The sequence below is a fragment of the Strigops habroptila genome, chromosome 1 (assembly GCF_004027225.2).
Source record: "Strigops habroptila isolate Jane chromosome 1, bStrHab1.2.pri, whole genome shotgun sequence".
NCBI classification, from domain to species: Eukaryota; Metazoa; Chordata; class Aves; order Psittaciformes; family Psittacidae; genus Strigops; species Strigops habroptila.
The window spans coordinates 133,477,524-133,489,844 of NC_044277.2; the positions used below are offsets into that span (position 1 = coordinate 133,477,524).

Consider the following 12,321-nt stretch of genomic DNA (forward strand, 5'->3'; position numbering starts at 1 on the left):
GGCTGTCACAAATCCTCACGAATCCCCCCAGAGCCGTCAGGCGCCGGAACGCTTCGGAAGGGGGTAGAGCGGTTGAACCCACGTGTGGCCGGGCCGGGGCCCCGCAGCGCACCTGCGGGAGGGCGCGGGGTTGGTGGTTTTTTAAGAAAACAGGAGGGAGGGAGGAGAAAAAAATAAAAGGGAAGAAAAGTGAAGGTGGGAACATGCCAGGTGGAGGAGGAGACCCGCGGGAACGGAGGGCAACCCGCAAAGGAAGGAGGCAGACAAAGGGCAGCGGGGGGCGAAGCACTGCCCCAGGTGTGCGGCCCCGCTCCAGCTGTAGCTGCGCGGTACCGGGAACCTCCGGGGTCGCGGTGAGGGAGGTATTGCCGGCGGGGCCGGGGAGTGGGAGCGCAGCGGAGCGCACACTGCGGCACCGCCAAGGGGGGCGCCGGTCCGGGGCGCTCAACAGGCGCTGCCGCCCCGCCGGGACGGGCGCCGGTACGTGGTAGAGCCGCGCTCGCCGCCAGCCCCGTGCCAGGCGGCGGCGGGCGGAAAAGGGGCTTGGCCGCGGCTCGGCGGGGCTGCCGGGGCTCGCCCGCGGCGGGACCCACCCTGCCCGCTGAGCCGGGGCCGGCAGCCCGGCCGGCAGCGCCGCCGCTTCCTTTGTGTGCGTGAAGGGAGCTGCGGCGGGCGGCGGCGGGTGTCCCCGGCGGGCTGTCAGCGCTGCCCGCGAGGAGGCGGGGAAGGGACGGGAAGGGAAGGGAGGAGGCGAGGGAAGGCGCTGGCAGGGCGGCTCTCCCGGCCCCGTCACAAGGTGAGCCCCGCTCCCCAGGCGCACAGAGGCACTGGAAGCGCCGCGGGGCCTTTTCCCTGACCTGCCGAGCGGCTTCGCCCAGCCCCGGAGAGCGGCCGGTAGCGCCTCGGCGGGGCGCCGCCGCCACCCGCTCCCCGGCGGTGCGGGGAGCCCAGCGCGGGCTGCGGCGGCGGCTCGGCGCGGCGCAGCTCCGGCACTTTGAGATGGGCTGGCGGCAGCGGCGGCCGGACAGCAGCGGCGGCCGACGCGGGGCTCGCAGCTAAGGGGCGAGGAGCAGGAGGGACCATGGCCGCATCCAGTAACTCCAGTCTGTCCGGCTCGTCAGTTTCCTCCGGTAAGTTTCTCCGGAGGGCGCCGCGTTTTTCCCCTCCCTCCATTTTAGCGGGGAGCTACCTGTCTGCAGAGCTCCTCGCCGTCCCGCCCGCCCCTCTCTGGGGCCGAGGGCAGCCGGGACGGGGGAGGCGATATGGGGCCCGGCTCGCCTCCCCGCCATGCCTTTGTGTGGGGCGGGAGCGAGGGGACCCCCTCGCGGGGGAAGCAGCATCCCTCCCGGCTCGGGAAGGGGCGCGCCCGCGGATCCGCGGCCGGCACGTTACCGGAGCACCCGCTTCGGGGGGATTGGGTGGCGAGGGTATTCAGACACCACCTCGCCTGCTGACGGGCGTCCTCTGCCGCGGTCCCTGCGGGGCACAGCCGCCCAGCATCGCCTGTCGGCGCGGGGGTCGTGCGTGGGCCACTGAGTTGCGCCGCCGGTCAGGGACTGCCCGACTTGCCCCTCGGTGGGCATCGTGGCACACGGGGTGTTCTGAGTACTTCTACAATACTGGGAACGATGAAATTTCCGGTGCGGATACATAAATGCTCCAGGTGAATAACCGCCCCAGGGTTTCGGCCCCGGGGGCCGTGCGCGGGTTGAGGAGCTTGTGCTACCTCTGGGTTTTGGAGTGCTGGGGTGGGAGGTAGTGTGGGGCGGCTTGTTGCCCCTCCGGCTCCGCTGCAGACTTGCAGGAAGACAGAAAAGTTACGGTGCATTTCTAGGCAATGCAGCTTGAAATTGAAAGCAGTGATAGAACGGTACCACCGCCTGCTTCTTAGCTCACGAGCAGTTATTTTAATATTTAAATGATGGAAATTGGTAGAGAGGAGTAATATCCTCGCGTTTTAGTGGGCTGACGGAGTAAATAGAAGGATGAACAACTTTGGGGTTCAAGGGATTTGTGACTCAGTGTTTTATTTGAGGTGCCAGATTGAGAATTTGTAAGAGTGCTTCTTAAACATAGCAATATGTGCTGTGAAAAGCAGGCAAGCTCCTTTGACTATCAGTACAACTGTAGAAAAGTAGAAATACATTTAAAAGGCAGTGAGCAACTATGTTGTTTTGGGTTTTATTTAAAGATGTTGTATGTGACTTACATAACTTACTCTATTCTGTGTCTCTGTTCCAGCATGCGGCACTTGCAGCCAGATCCAAACAAATAGCTGGGTCCTAAAAATAAATATTTATTCCAACTCTTTTAATAAAAAACACAAACATTGCAAGCTCTGATTGCCTTAACTAGAAATCAACTTGAAAGGGGTAGGCATGAGAAATGCTGCCTTGTGTTCACGTTCACAATGTGAGAGTCACAGGACCAGAATGAAAACAAGGAAGAATCAACCCAGCTCAATATTTTCTTAGTTAAGGTACTCATTAAGGCAATGGGATTTTCATTTTATGGATCATTTGTATATTTTTACATCTAAATTATGTGATAAAACCAGAAACAACCCTGAAAGCCTAGACAGGATCCTCAGTCTCTCTTCCTTGGTGCTCTGCCCATTAAACTGCAGAAGCATGTTGCTCCATGCATAGCTTCCTTGCTCCATGGATCTCAAGATCTTTCTTGCATACTGTTCCAGCCTCTGGAGAAGGGATGCTGAGTGCACACCTCTGAATCGTCTCTGGCTTTACTGAATTTAGGTTCCAGGATCTGCCTCCGGAACTGACAGATATGTCTCCCTTGCAGTCTTGGTTCAAATGCCCGAACTGCGGAGAAGAGTGGGAGCTCAGGCACATCCTTGGTATGAGCAGTGGATATTGGCTAACTCCAGGTGGCCTCCTGCTCAGCAGGAGCTGAATCTAGCACCAAACTTAACATCTAGCTGAGGAACTGAGCTCTGGGGTTTAGATGTAGAGACATTAAAGTCAGGGGTTTGGGCACTTGACAGAACCCTGCTTTGTGTGAAGCCCTTAACTACAGCCTGCAGCAGTTCATGGTTTATCTTTTGTTTTGTAGTTTTGCAAGGATGAGCACAGCTGAGCCTTGGCCCGTGCGTGGGGCTCTTAGATGCCGCAGTAGTACAGCTAATAAATATTGTCAAGTGCTTCATAAAATAACTGGGTGCCCTTGTCACTTACAACCTTGGAGTGGGTTTTGGTTTTGTTCCAGTGCATTCAGTCTATTTCTCCTATGCACATCCTAAGAAAAAGTTAAATTTGCTGCAGCACGATAAAGTTTCCAATGTTAGCAGACACACCATATCTGACTGTGCAGATGTATTTTGTCTGCCTGTGGTTTCAGTTCTCAGAACTCAGCAAGTCTTGCAGCATATTTTTTACATAATCTAACCAAATGGTCTTGCTTTTAAATTTAATTTGGTAGAATTTATATGTATGTTTAACTTACCAATATAACGACTTCTAAATAGTCTAATTATTTCAATTCCACAGAAGAGGGAAGGTTATAGTACCACAATACATTTTACTAATGGCAAAGGAAGTGAAGTTTGTGGTTGATAGCAGAATACCATGCCGTAAGACTCAGCTCTACCATTGACTTGAAGCTTGGCCTTGATCAAGCTGTGTAACGTGTTGCCAGATCTTTCTCCCGTCTTTAAGAGCAGTTTAGCATTCATCCATGCATAGGACAGATCTGACTTCACTTCTTGTGCATTAGCACAAGTTGGACTGGTTAATGGGCAGATTCTGGCCCATCTGAACAGAGTGTAGTGCAGAGCATCTCCAGGTACCTTCTGTCCACATCATTTTGGTTTGGTTAGCCTCTACTGCCTGTATGGAAAGGCAAGGATTAACTAGAATCTCTCTTATAAGGAGTAAAAAGGTTTATTGGCTGAATGATAGTAGTGGCAATTAGAGTTTGAGTGGCATATGGGAATTTTCATTCACTTTTTTAAAGGGATGATTTCTTTATCTCTTACCCATCTTTCTTAAAATACTGATAGTTCTCCTACTTTAGACAGTGTCCATCTCTACTCTTCTTTACAGCTGAGCACAGATGCATTGTAGGAACAATGTGGTCACGTTAGACCCAGGAGCAGGGTAAGTCAGCTCACAAACGCTGACTGCTGAAGCCTGAGAATGTGTTAGTGCAAACAACCATTTGCAACGTAATGTTTCTGTTTCAATTCCTGCCAATTCATGTCAATGAGGAAAAAAAAACAAACCAGTTCAAATACATTTAATGTAAGGAAGCTGCCCAGGAATTTTATGGTGTAGATGTTCTGGTTGCCCACTTATGTTTCTGTAAATGTGGAAGTGGGATATATAGTCTTCGTTTGAACTTGTGTCTATACATTAAAGACCAGAATTTGGCTCTGTCCTGGAGCAGTTGTTTATAAGCTCTACCTGCACAGTGACAAGGCACTGTGGTTAGCTGTAGCTGTTGCACAGCTAACGTGCATGCAGAACTATGACTTTAGCTATCAACTAGAGGTAAAGCAAGTATATGTACTTAGGTGTCTGCTGCTCCTTTACTTTCACAGCTAGAGAACCTGTCTCTCCTTCAGAGCTTGTGTCTGTGGTCTGTTTGCTCATTTCAACAGCCACTGGGAGACGCTAATTATAGGTTCAATAATATTAGGTGCTTGTAAAGGGCTTCATCTAACAGGACCCTATGAAGGATTTTTTTCAGTAAGCTAGCATTCACTGATAACAAAATCTACAGGAGAGCCATGGGCATTTGCGTTGTATTTCTTCATATATAGCTCTCTGCTTTTGGTGATAGAACTTAAGCTGCTCTGACTACCAACGGTCGTGTTTGAAGGTGGCTGGGGGAGAAAGTGGTGTGCTGTGCTGAGGGAAGAAAGTGGTAATGATAAGCAGTTAAATTAAGTGTGCTTCTTTAGACCTTGGGTAAATCTGCACAGCATATGAAGTGCTGAAATTATAATTACTTCCATTGGGAATTCAACTTTACTTTCCTGTAATCTCTTCTATAGCACATGCCCAGGTGATCTGTTAGTTGTATTCCTTGCAAGCACCTAAATTTTGTTCTTCTCCCTAGATGAAGTGCTGATTGAGCCACAAGCAGCAACTTTTCTTTCTCTCCTACCCTCTAAAGAGGACTGTACATGTGTCTATGCTTTTCTGCATGCTGCTTTCTCCTTAAAATAGACACATTCTCTTGCTGCTCCCCATCTTAGTATTGACCCTTATTCTCACTCTTTCTGATCTTTCTTTTTTAAAACTTTTTGCTGTTGTTGTTGAAACTTCTCAGTTTTTTCCTGGCAAACAATTCACCTCCTCTGCTTCGTCACCAGCTGCCTCCAGTTTCCTCCACCCAGTAGCCAAACACTGATTGTACATGACTGATGAACTTGAGGCTCTGCTTTCTGGAATGTAAGTACAGAGTGAAAAGACCTTTTTGGCTGTGCCTGCTCTGCTTCTTTAAGGAGCTTTTCGTGGAGCAGGTGATCCTAAGTGAGATCATAAAGCATGTTTTCCATGGGAAGACAGAGGGATCAGGCCCAGTCAGCGTGGGTTCATGAAGGGCAGGTCCTGCTTGACCAACCTGATCTCCTATGATAACGTGACCTATCTGGTTGATGAGGGAAAGGCTGTGGACATTGTGTATTTAGACTTAAGTAAAGCATTTGACACTGTCTCCCACAGCATTCTTCTGGAGAAACTGGCTGCTCATGGCCTGGATAGGTGTATTCTTTGCTGGGTTGGAAACTGGCTGGATGGCTGAGCCCGAAGAGTGGTGGTAAATGGTAGCACATCTAGTTGGCAACTGGTCACTAGTGGTGTCCCTCACGGCTCAGTGTTAGAGCCAGTGTTGTTTATTATCTTCACTGATGATCTGGATGAGAGGATTGAGTGCGTCCTTGGTTTGTGGATGACACCAAGTTGGCTGGGAGTGTAGCTTTGCTGAAGGATGGGGAGGCTTTGCAAAGGGATCTGGACAGGTTGGATCAATGGGCTGTGGCCAGTGGTATGAGGTTCAACAAGGCAAAGTGCCGGATCCTGCATTTGGGCCACAACAACCCCATGCAATGCTCCAGGCTTAGGGCAGAGTGGCTGGAAAGCTGCTTGGTGGAAAAGGACCTGGGGGTGCTGATTGATGGAGCTGAACATGAGCCAGCTTGTGTGCAGGCAGCCAAGAAGGCCAACAGCATCCTGGCCTGTATCAGCAGTAGTGTAGCCAGCCGGACCAGGGCAGTGATTGTCCCCCTGTACTTGGCACTTGTGAGGCCACACCTTAATTACTGTGTTCATTTCTGGGCCCCTCACTACAAGAAAGACATTAAGGTGATGGAGCAGGTCCAGAGAAGGGCAACAAAGCTGGTGAAGGGTCTGGAGAGCAAGTGTGATGAGGAACAGCTGAGCGAACTGGGGTTGTTTAGTCTGGAGAAGAGAAGGCTCAGGGGGGACCATTCCATGCTCTACACCTACTTGAAAGGAGGTTGTAGTGAGATGGCTGTTGGTCTCTTCTCCCAAGTAGCAAATGATGGGACAAGAGCTAATGGCCTCAATCTGCACCAGGAGAGGTTTCAATTGGGTATTAGGAAACGTTTCTTCACAGAGAGGGTGATCAGGTATTGCAACAGGCTGCCCAGGGAAGTAGTGGAATCACCATCCCTGGAAGTGTTCAAAAAACTGTGTAGATGAGGCCCTCAGTAGTATGGTTTAGTGGTGGTCTTCACAGTGCTGGGGTAAAGGTTGGACTCGATGATCTTAAACATGTTTTCTGACCTAGCTTATTCTGTGATTCTATGAAAAAAATCCAGCATGCTTCCCAGCTGGGCTCCATGCAGCAGTATTCCTAGGCATCAGACATCTCTGCCTCTGTGCAGTTGTGCCATCCAAAGCCAGCATGAAGTGGCTGTAAATCCCAGTTTCTTTTAGGGCTTTGAGCTCTACTTGGAAAGTCTTCTGCCAGATAGTCTCCTTCGAACAGGTGGATAGGTTAAGTAGCTTGGGCTGTCTGTCAGGTGAGGGTAGACACTGAAGATAAATGCGAATAAAAGTCTGGTAAATGGCAGTGTGAAATCAGGCTTTCTCCACCAGCAGGGCTCCACCAAAACTTCTGTGCTGTGAGAGTTGTAACACTAGGACAGTTTGGATGAAGGCCTAAGGCAAACATGTAAATGTATGTGCCAGCACCCAGTATTTTGTGTACTCTACAAGCTCCAAAGATAAATTTGCAGGTGTTAGGCTGAAAGGATAGCTCTGCACCTTTCTGCTTTCCATCTGAACTGGTGGTTCTGCATGTGATATGTGCATTTCAAGTAATACCTGTTATTAGACCAGATGATAGATTTGAAATGCTTAGGCAATTTCTGCTACAGGCCTGGAGAAGGGTTTGTGTGTTTTGTCAGGGTATTTTTACTTTTCAGCTGTGTCTGCTTCTCTAATAAAAGATAACTGCTTCTCCCCACATTCTCCTGCTTTTGTAAACTCAGATACCTGTGCAGAAGGCTGCTATAAATTTGTTTAAATAAATCACCAGTTATTGATGATTATTTCTTTTTAATTGAAAATCAAAACCTGTTTTTCTGTCCTGAAGCTCAGGGGAAAAGGCCATTAAGTATCATTTAAGCGGTGATCCTCATTTAAATAAGAATGAAGTTTATGGCTAAAAAAACTGATTTCTGTAATAAATTGAAAGACAACAAAGTGTTGTGGGTTTTTTTTTTTTAATTAAATGAACAAAGATATGTTGTTTATGTTGTTCGAAGGCAGCATAGTTCTCATTCATGTGTTTTCACACACACTCTGTATTTCAAGAAGGATAAAAAAGTGCTTACTGAGGGAAAAAGAAAAATCTTTGGTGGTTCCAGTAACTTAACAAAGTCAAAATAAAATATTAAAGGCTCATGACTCTCTAGGGGTCATGAAGGTGCTATGACGTTAAATAGGCAGATATATTGTAAAAATGAAAGTCAACACAGGCTGATTTTAATTAAGATGCAAGCAAGTGAGAAGAAAGGAAATTACTATTGTACACAGATTCAGAGAGATTCTAATTGGGGAAAAAGATTAGTAAATGAAAATAGCTGTTTATTCTCAATGATTTAATAGAAATAGTGGTGTGAAAATGGCACATGAAAGCTCTTTAAATAGTGCTGCCATTATGCTGATAAGGTGCTACTTTTGATTTTTAAAAGAGCAATAAGAGTTCTTTTTCTGTTCCTCATGCCAAGCTTCTGCTGGCCAGGGCGTTCTTGGTCTAAATTAAAGCTGAAGTCTTTTGTACTTAGTGATTATAAAGAACTCGCCATTCTTATTAAAAATAATAAAAGTTCAAAAGGGAAAAACACCAAAGTACCCCATTCTGATGTAGTGATTGGTTCAACAGTTAGTTACTAAATGTGTAGGCTGTGATTACTGAGAATAAAACAGCCTGGAAAGTGGTACAATGCAAGTCTGCTTCACTATTTAGCTTATATTGGTACTCTGTAAAGCAAGTGTCTTCTTATTCTTACAGATCAGCTTGTCTCAAAGACATATGTGGGGAATCAGACAAACAGTCTTTCATGCTGTCATGATGATGACCTTTTTGGATACCAGTTCAATTGACAAGTTCTTGCCTTCTGTCTGATGGTTCTAAGGAGGCTTAGATATGCCAAATGCTGGGCATTTGTAAGCAGAAATATTTTAATTTACTGATTATTATACACAGTCCTCTTGTAAGCCCATGCTCATAGTGTTTTACATGTTTCAGATGATAATAATTTGGCTATTATGGTACATAGGTAAGTCTTAAACCTGGTGTTTTAGACAAAGAATGTTGTGTTGGGCTTTTTTTTTTAAGTTGCTTTGTTTATATGCATACCTTTGGCTAAAGAGCAACAGTGGATGGATTCGACTCGCTTGCAACACTGAGCGCTGGCAGAAGGTGTTCCCATGCTGGGAACCAGTCTGTTGTCACTTGCTCTTCTTTTCTACAAAAAGAGGAGATACTTAGGAGACTAAATATTTGGAGAACTGTGTGTTAAGGAATGGCACATTAATATTGCATGAAAAAGCTTTTGTTGTAGGGAAATGCAGCTGGATTTATACAAGAAGCTATAAATCCTTAATTCTGTATATATCGCATTCTTTACAGGTGTAGTCACAGTTTGTCTAAGAATTATATGCAGTTGCTAGTGTATGTATAGTTTTAACTGCGATGAATAATACCCATTCTTGCTGTCTCTTTCTGACCTTTGATTATGAGAATGTAAATTTGAATTTTACATTTGGAGGTGGTTATTACCAACTATGAATCATGAGCAATTCAGCAAGAATAGTTTCACCACCCTGTTTTACTCAGCAATAATCCAAATCCCAGGGCTGGAGGGTGAGTGTATCCTGGTAGAAGGAAACTGATGTTGCAATAGTGTCCTTGTAACATAAACATGCTTTAAAGTTTGCTGAGGAATAGGTTGAAACTTGACAGCACAGGCTGATGTGTTTGGTAAGGTAAGGAGAGATTAAAGGGTTTTTAAAATTCAGAAGAATGTGCAAGTTTCGCACGCCTTGCTTCTGGTGTTAGTGATCAATAATATTGATCAAGGTCATCACAAAAGAATTAGTTCAGTAAATAAGACATCTGTTCTGAGAATATCTTCATCAGGCAGTCCCATTCCCTTGAGACAAGGTGTCTCCAGTATGGTATTATTACTGACAGAGTAGAAAGTACTAGGTGGGCCCTTTCTTATCATCAGTAAATCATGTGTCACCTGCTGCGACCTGTGTGTCAAGTCACATTTCTCAACTTCTCACGAGCTTGTCATGTAGCTATTCCTCTCCTTCCTTCTCACCTTCTTGTTGGCAGTTGTCCTGATTTCGACTCTAACAGTTATTTTTTTCTCCTTCCTAGTAACTGGAGCAGTGCTGTGTTTTGGATTTAGTCTGAGAACAACGCTGATAACACACCGATGTTTTAGTTGTTGCTCAGTAGCGCTTACCCTGATCAAGGACTTTTCAGTCCCTCATACTCTGCCAGTGAGTAGGGGCATGGGAAGCCGGGAGGAAGCAGAGACAGGACACCTGACCCAAACTAGCCAAAGGAGTATTCCATACCATAGCATGTAATGCCCAGTATATAAACTGGGGGGAGTCACCCAGAAGGGATGGACTGCTGCTCGGGTCGGGCTGGGTGTCGGTCGGCAGGTGGTGAGCAATTGCACTGTGTATCACTTGTGTTTATTGTTCTTTTTTTCCTTTCCCCTCTTAGCTTTATATTCTCTCCTCCTGTTATTTCTCTTGTCATTATTATTATTGGTGGTAGTAGTAGTTTTATATTATACTTTAGTTATTGGACTGTTCTTATCTCAACCTGTGGGGTTTATATTCTTTCAATTCTCCTTCCCATCCTGCCCAGAGTGGGGGGAAAGGAGAAGTGGGGGTGAGTGAATGGCTGCGTGGTTCTGAGTTACCAGCTGGGCTTAAACCATGACAGCTGTTTTAAACATTGCTTGTAGCTTTTAAAAAACCCAACATGGTATGAAGTGCATTTGTGGTGTTACGCTTTTTATTTCATCAAAGAAGAAAATTGAATGTTAGAAGAGATGGGGACCTCAGTTTGTAAATGAGGTTCAGTTGTTGAGCAGATGTTTAATTGCTAAAAATTTGTCTTATCTTGACAGATCAGTTGGTTAAATATTTGGCTTCGTGTTATGGCAAGGAAGAAAAATGCAAGTACACATCATGTACAGGCATACTCGGCACAACCGCTGCAAAGGCAGGCAGAAGTTCCTGGGAGAAGGTGGTTCTTCTGCTCCATGCAATGTGCCAGAGGGCCTGTTGTGTGTTCATAAGCAGAAAAAGTCCAACAGCTTTTTCAGCATTGTTTGCCATGACATGGATTATCTGTTGTAGTATTTTTCTACTGCATGAAGCTGCACTGATTATGCCTTAATTCCCCAATAAACTAGATCAGAGTGCCCCAAAGGAAAGAGAGGATGAGGGGATCGTGAGAGACCCAGACAGATCCTTCATTTCCAGCTTTTCCAAGGCATCTGTATGGTGGCTGTTAAAGGCAGTAGTATTTTTTTTTTTTTTTTTGCATGGCGGAACCCTACCTTTGTGTGCATGTACCATTGTACTATTTCTGCATATTATACAGTGCTGTGGTCCCACAGATAGTGCCAGCCCTTGTATCTCCCATTTCAAAGCATTTCTATTGTGTGTGAGCATGTGTAGTTTAATAGTGAACCATACCCTATCCTGGCCAGGAGTTCAGGGTTAGTTCCTTCCTAGGACAGAGACATACAGAAACCGTGGATCTTGTTGGCATGGAAAATTAGGGATGCTAGTGGCTGATGCAGGCCGTTAGCACATTTAGATAACTTCAGAGGAGGAAGATCCATCCACTGCTGTTAAACACAATGCTATCACCTCTGTCTGAAGTCCCTGAGCCATATGTAGGCTGGGAAGGTGGTGAAATACATATGCTATATGCTTTCTGTATCCTTTTACACTTCTTTAGGTATCCACTGATAGTCACTGTGGGAGATAATCTACCGATTTGACCTGTTGTTGCTGTACTTACGTATATAGCTGGCAGAGTTACTGCTGAGGCAGCACGCTGTGACTGCTTTCTGTAGCTAAGAACTCTTGAAAGAGAGGAAATATTTGAAACAAGAGGGTTTGAAACATGGGGTGTTGACATTCTGTGTTGCAGGTTAAAACCAAAACCAAAACCCACACCTATGTTGCAAGGAGACCTGATAGGAAAATCTTATTAATAGGGCGCTGTATAGAACAGCGTATAGATTTGTCTCAAATCCTCATTTGTCCTTTGATTGAAAAGCTTCTTCTCCTTTGCTTTATGGACATATGACCCAGCTTGATTTATTATCTGGCTACGGCTGGATCACAGTTCATTTTTTATTATTCCAATATTAAGGCTAGCAATTAATGAACTTTTAAGAGCTAGACCACAGTTTTTCTTACAAGGTTCCTCAAAGCTCCAAGATTTAGGCTTTACAGAAAGCTGAATGTTGCCATCAAACTTGCGTAGTGCACGGAAGTGTCATAAAGCTGATTTAATTATTTGCAAAAGATTTTGGTTTTTTTTTTTTAAATGCAACACGCTTATGAGTGCAAGGTATTAAGGTCTGACCCTTCAAGCTGCTTGGTACCTTCTGTTCCCACCTCATTGAGGTAGTAAATCAGCAGCTTGCAGGACTGGGCAGTTGCTTGTCTGAGTGTTTTTATTCAGTTTCCATTAAAGCTGCATCTGCTGTTAGGATGGGGCAAATTATGATAGGCTACATAGTAAACCTCTCCTCCTCCAAGTACTGGTATATAACAT

General features: G+C 45.9%; 1 protein-coding gene across 2 annotated transcripts in view; it reads left to right on the plus strand.

Moving 5' to 3' along the window:
- Positions 1-429: 429 nt before the first annotated feature.
- Positions 430-12,321, plus strand: part of CHN2 (chimerin 2) — a 167,415-nt gene continuing 155,523 nt past the window's right edge. Inside the window, exon 1 of one of the 2 annotated variants that reach the window (XM_030476815.1) lies at positions 430-1,130. In XM_030476815.1, the coding sequence (XP_030332675.1) occupies positions 1,082-1,130 (49 nt within the window). In that variant the 5' untranslated portion in view covers positions 430-1,081. Of the gene's footprint in view, positions 1,131-5,371; positions 5,415-12,321 lie in introns of those variants that run through there. The other variant, XM_030476824.1, reaches the window with a different exon arrangement.